The 5,898-nt window shown below is 57.5% G+C and overlaps 1 protein-coding gene across 3 annotated transcripts; it reads left to right on the forward strand.

Moving 5' to 3' along the window:
• The first annotated feature begins 255 nt into the window (after positions 1-255).
• Positions 256-4,712, forward strand: LOC113940600 (gastrula zinc finger protein XlCGF49.1-like). 3 transcript variants are annotated; one of them, XM_027631759.1, is made up of 5 exons: positions 256-718; positions 848-875; positions 923-1,046; positions 3,264-3,342; positions 3,530-4,712. In XM_027631759.1, the coding sequence occupies exons 4-5, from the start codon at positions 3,291-3,293 to the stop codon at positions 4,282-4,284; spliced, it is 807 nt and encodes a 268-aa protein (XP_027487560.1). In that variant the 5' UTR covers positions 256-718; positions 848-875; positions 923-1,046; positions 3,264-3,290; the 3' UTR covers positions 4,285-4,712. The 3 variants fall into 3 exon arrangements, with proteins under 3 accessions (XP_027487560.1, XP_027487561.1, XP_027487559.1); XM_027631760.1 differs by lacking the exons at positions 256-718; positions 848-875 and having other exon boundaries at positions 882-1,046; positions 3,530-3,878; positions 3,963-4,712; XM_027631758.1 differs by lacking the exons at positions 256-718; positions 848-875 and having other exon boundaries at positions 882-1,046.
• The last annotated feature ends 1,186 nt before the right edge of the window (positions 4,713-5,898 follow it).

Here is a 5,898-nt window from a genome sequence, read left to right on the forward strand (position 1 = left end):
AGCTGAACAGGAGGCAGTGTGCCCAGGTAGCCAAGAGGTCCAATGGATCGTGGTCTGTATGAGGAACAGTGTGGCCAACAGGTCCAGGGAAGTTGGATTGTTGGGCTGGACTCAGTGCTGGTGAGGCCACCCCTGGAGTGCTGTGTCCAGCTCTGGGCCCCTGAGTTGAGGGAAGGCCCTGGAGGGGCTGGAGCAGGTGCAGAGAAGAGCAGCGAGGCTGGGGAAGGGAGTGGAGCACAAGTGGGGTGAGGAGAGGCTGAGGGAGCTGGGGGTGTTGAGGCTGGAGAAGAGGAGGCTCAGGGGAGACCTCCTGACTCTCTGCAAGTCCCTGCCAGGAGGCTGGAGCCAGGTGGGGGTGGGGCTGTTCTGCCAGGAAACAGCAGTAGGACAAGAGGGCTGGGTCTTGAGCTGTGCCAGGGGAGGTTTAGGTTGGATATTGGGAAGCAATTTTTTGCCAAGAGAGTAATCAGGCCTTGGAATGGGCTGGGCAGGGAGGGGGTGGAGTCCCCGTCCCTGGAGGTGTTGAGAGTGGATGTGGCCTCAGTGCCATGGTCTGGGAAGCACGGCAGGGTTGGATCAAGGGTTGGACTTGATGATCTCGGAGGTCTTTTCCAACGTGGCTGATTCTGTGATTCTGTGATTGCCATTCCTATGGCAGCACGTGCTTGAGGCTCCATCCCCAGGGTGATGGAGATGTCTGTCCATATCTATCTGCAAGGTTAGTGTGTAAATGTGTGGTGTTAGCAAAGCAGGCTAAGTTGTGGGCTGGTTGTAGAAGGAGAAAGAAGCCCCCAGGCCAGTGCAGGCAGGCAGCCCTCAGCTTGCACCTCATGTCCCCTCCCTGCAGGTTCCTGTCCTTGAGCCCAGGCCCTGAGGTGAGGCTGAGAAGTGGCCCAGAGGTGAGCCCAGAGCTGTCCCTGAGGTGAGGCTGAGAATAAGTGCAAGGCAGAGGTGCTGCTGAGGAAGGAGAGCCCCGTGGTGGGGAAGGCACAAAGCTGTGTTTGCCCATCCCCGAGCAGGTGCTGTGTCCCTCCCCTGTGTGCCAGGTGAGCTGGGGCTTTGCTGCAGAGCTGCGGGCGCTGATTTGAGCGGCTGCAAGTGCTGAGCTGGTGGCACCCAGGAACACAAACTGTGCCTGGCCACGGAGCCTGCAAGGAGGAGCAGAGACAGCCCTGGCAGTGTGGGGGGCCAGGTTGTCCCTGTGCCTTCCCCTGCAGGCCCTGGCTGTCCCTGCTGGGCCCCTGTCCATCCCCATCAGGTCCCTGTCCGTCCCCCCCGGGCTGAGCTCCCCCCAGGAAGGGCCGTGGAGCTGAAGCTGCTGCCATCCCCCCCCTGCAGCCGCTGCCCCAGCCAAGGGAGCAGCAAAGGCAGGGCCAGGAGCAGAGGCAGCAGCAGGGGAGCCCTGGGGGGGCCGGGAAGCTCTTGTGTGGGGCAGGAAAGAGGCGCTGGGCACGAGGCCGGGGCTGTGCTGAGCAGGCCCAGCCCTCACATCCCCCCAGCCAACGCCGGCTGCCCGGGGGGCTTGGGAGGGACCCCCAGCCCGTGTGCCCCACACTGAGCTGGCAGAGAGAGAGCCAAGGGACAGGGATGTGGGCAGGGCCACGGGTGAGGGACAGGCAGGGCCATTGCAGGGCCACATTGTGAGGGCACAGCCTGTGGCAGCAGAGCTGCCCAGGGCCGGGGGCAGCCGGGGGTGTTGGTACCAGGCAGTGCTGGGGTTGAGCAGAGCAGGAGGCCTCTTGCAGAGCCCTGGAGCAGCCTCCCACTTGCTAGCCCCGCCCTGGTGGGGTGACACTGTCCCCTCCCTACAGGGCACTCCCCCTGAAATCTTCGGGGGAGACCTTTTGTGTATATTCCTGATTGGGGACCTGAGGGAACCTCTGCAATCCCATCCATGGGGCAAAATCTCCTCTCCAGAGCTTGACTCACTGCAGACTTTGCAGGGAAATCTGTGCTGGCAGCCCGAGCGTGTCCTGACTCCCCCAGGACATTTGGGACGAGTTTCCCCTTCCCGGGCACTCGTGGGATGGGGGGCGATTGTTCTCCTGCTGTTGCTGTTGCTGCTCCGCCCCTGTCCCTGCCCTTCCTGCCGCTGTCGGGTGAGCGGAGCGGCCACGATGGGAAAGGGGCGAGAGAAGCGAAAAGAGCGGGTGGGACCCCCAAAGGGAGCACAAGGGGCTGTGGGTCACCCCCAAAGGGAGCTGGGGGGAGCTGGGGTTTGGGGTGCCGATGGGAAAGGGGTGGGAGAGGGGAGCTAACAGGAGGGGGGAGAGCAGGAGTGGGGTTGCCGTGGGGGTGCCTCAGTGTCCCCATGCCTTGATCCCTGGAGAGCGGGGGAGGCTTGAGAGAGGGAGGAGCTGCGAGAACCCTGAGAGCCTGAAGAGGGAGCGCAGAGAAGGGGAAGCCTGGACAGTGGGGACCCCTGGGATCCCTGGGACAACAGAGTGGAGAACCTGAAGAGGGGGAATGTCTGGGAACACAGCACCTCGAAGGCGAGAGTCAGAGGATGTCGTGACGAGGGAAGAGAGGGACGCTCAATATGAGAATCAGCAAACTTCGTTTATTGATCACTGCTAACAGCTTAATATATGCTTTATAATTAGCTCATACATATTGCAAAGCTAAGCTCATTATTGGTTCTTGCTTAAATGTTGATTTCACTTTTACTCCCTTCTATTGTTGACACAGGTGGCTCTTAGTTGCTTTTGTTTTGCTAATCACAACCCTGTTTACCAGCCAACTAGCAGGCACAAAAACACTGTAGCCTTGCCATGGCTTTGCTATCTCAGATCTTCTCACAGGCCTAGACAGGCCGTGTTCTATACTCCAACAGCTCATCCATAGCTTTAACTATATCCATATGTCCTTGTCTTGCTAACAAATCCTCTACAAGAGGAGAAGGGACCCTTGGGACCTCCAAAACTCCCAGCATCCCTAGGTGGGACCCCCAGCATCTCAGAGAGGGGAGACCCTCCAAATCCCAGAGGGGAGAGACCAGAGAGGGGGAACTTCTGGGAGAATATTTTTGGGCTGAATCTTCATATTTTGGAGTATTTTCAGCTGAAACTTAACTTTTTGCAGTTTGGGGGGGTTCATCTGAGGGTTTTTTTTCCTGAATCTTGGTGGTTTGGGTTTTTCTGGGCTGAATCTTGGTGGTTTGGAGGTTTTTATGGACACAGGATGCCCAGTAAGATCTAGAGATGGACTTCGGCAGGAGGAACCCCCAAGCCAATGCACTCAGGCCTTGTTTTCCCCCCCAGCAGGATTTCTGCTTCCCAAAGCTTGGGCAGATGGAGGAGGAGGCTGCGAGGAAGAGGAAGATGCCTTGGGCCCCCCAGGCAGGTGAGGAGGAAGTCAGTGGCCCTTTGGGCGGGTGTTGTGCTGGCTCTGTCAGCCGAGCATGGCCCCGGCTGCAGGACAACCCCGCTGCCGCCGCCGTCCTGCCGGGGCCGGAGTTGGGGGGATGTCCTTGGCCTTCCCTGTGGGCCGGAGGCAAATCCCCTCCCTGTCCTTCTTGCTTCCTGCCCAGGCCCCGAGCTGAGGCCGGAGAGCCCGGAGGACAAATCCCCCTGTGAGACCCTGGTGGGAGAGGCCGTTTTGAAGGGCTCCCCAGCGCAGGAAGGCAGCGGGGAGGAAAAGGGCCAGAGATCCCCCCGCAGGAGGGGCTCCAAAGCCAGCCCAGGGTGCTCTGAGGAGGAAAGACCCAGCCTGTGCCGGGAAGGCGGCCAGAGCTTGAGGCAGAGCTCTGAGCTGGTGGTTCTTGAGCAGCCTCCCAGCAGGGAGAAACCCTTCAGGTGCTTGGAATGTGGGAAGAGCTTCAGGCAGAGCGCCCACCTCCTCACCCACCAGCACATCCACACTGGGGAACGGCCCTACACATGTGGGGAATGTGGGAAGAGCTTCAGGCAGAGCTCCAACCTCCGCACCCACCGTTACTTCCACACTGGGGAACGTCCCTACACGTGTGGGGAATGTGGGAAGAGCTTCAGTGACAGCTCCACTCTCCACAAACACCATCGGATCCACACTGGGGAACGACCCTACAAGTGCTTGGAATGTGGGAAGAGGTTTCAGACCAGTTCAGCTCTCATACAGCACCAGCGGACACACACGGATGAGAGGCCCTTCCGCTGCACCGACTGCGGGAAGGGCTTCAACCGGAACTCCCACCTTGTCACCCACCGGCGCATCCACACCGGGGAGAGGCCCTACAAGTGTGGGGAGTGTGGCAAGAGCTTCACCGAGAGCTCTGGCTTGACCCAACACCAACGGACCCACTGGTAAGGGCCCCCTACAAGTGCCCCGACTGCGTGAAGAGCTTTGGCCACTGCTTCCACCTCAAATGAACCCCCTGATGGGGAGGCAACCCCTGGAGTCCAGTGACTGTCACTCCATCCCTTTCGACCACAAAGGGCCAGTCCCCTTTCCCAGGGGCAGGTTCTTCCAACAGAACCCTTCCTGGGGGGTGTGTGGAGATTCCTGCCTTGCGTGGGGACCCCCCAAGGTCACTGCTGGAGGTTGAGAGCAGAGATCTCCCCCTGAGCATTGGTCTGGGGGAGTTCCATCCATCTCTGATTAAGAATTATTACTTTTGTGCCAGCTTTAGTAGAATTGCTTCAACAATTGCTTTAGTGTAGAGCACTGTCCTATCTTATCCTGTACTCCTGGTAGTTTTAGTGTTTCTATTGTACAGGAAATAATTCTGATGAAGATCTTTTGTCTGATCATTTGTATCCCTAAATAATTCATTTCTATCAATAGATTTTATTTGCCATCATTAAAACCTGGGGGACAAAAGTAGTTCAGTCACACCTCTGTAATTCCTCTAAACTGAAAGTGTTGGGATAATCCAAGGCTGAGATTGGATCCAGCAGCCCCCAGCACCCCACAGTAAATTGGGAGCTGAGGGGGACCACCCCCCTTTGCCAACCCCCCTGTGCCCAAAGACCCTCATGGGACCATTGGACCAACCAGACTACCCTGCCTTTTCCACCCTTCTCCCTATTCCTCGCACTTTCCCATTTTCCCCTCAATCCTCAATTTCCCCCCAGAACAGTTTTGGGTCACAACCCCCGTTTTTTCCCCCCTCTCCTGTGGTCACTGAAGGAGAAAATGTGGCTTCACACACAGAGTTCCATTGTGGGACTTGTCCTCCCATCTTTCCATGTCCCCCTTTCATTGGGGTTCCTTTGGAAACAGCGCCTGGGCTTTGTCTTTTAGTCCACTGGAATTCCCAGCATGGCCCCAAAGCAGTGCCCTGACCCCACACATTCTCCTTGCCTCATGTGCTGGCTGTGTTCAGCCACCAGAGAAAAACACAGGCTGCCATGCAGAGCGTTCCAAGTGGTTTCCACTTTGGCAAACAGCACTCTCTGGATGGAAAACACCAGTCAAGGGCAAAACACTCCTTGTTGATCCTGATTAACTGAATGCAGCTGCTGCTGCCTTAACTTGTTCCCACAGAAATTCTCAGGGTTCCTTTGCTTCCAGGAGGCCCCACATGTCCCAATGGCCCCTTAATTCCAGAAGCTTCCACAGTCTCCAAAGGTTCCTTTAGTTCCATGAGGCCCTGCAGTCCCCAAATGCCCTTTGGATTCTCGCAGATTTCCCATTGTCCCAGGGTCCCTTGTGCTTCAGAAGGAGCTGCAGTGGGACAGTGGCCCCTTGGTTCCATCAGCTCTGCAGTGCTCCAGGAATCCTTGGGTTCCAGGAGATCCTGCAGTTTCACAAGGACCACTTGAATCCAGGAGATTCTGCAGGGTCCCAATGGCCCCTGGATTCTGGGAGGTTCAGAAATATCTCAGGGCTCCCTTGGTTCCAGGAGGACACTCATGTCAGCAGGAACCCTTGGTTCCAGGAGGTTTGACAGTGTCCCAGAATTCCTTTGATTTCATGAGG

This window comes from Corapipo altera, unplaced genomic scaffold (assembly GCF_003945725.1).
Source record: "Corapipo altera isolate COAL_440 unplaced genomic scaffold, ASM394572v1 309, whole genome shotgun sequence".
Lineage (NCBI taxonomy): Eukaryota > Metazoa > Chordata > Aves > Passeriformes > Pipridae > Corapipo > Corapipo altera.

Excerpts from the sequence above, each read along its gene's own strand:
- LOC113940600 (XM_027631759.1), top strand. The coding sequence starts at position 3,291 with ATGGAGGAGGAGGCTGCGAGGAAGAGGAAGATGCCTTGGGCCCCCCAG. Across the intron at positions 3,343-3,529 it reads GCCTTGGGCCCCCCAGGCAG|GCCCCGAGCTGAGGCCGGAG; the intron begins GTGAGGAGGAAG and ends CTTCCTGCCCAG.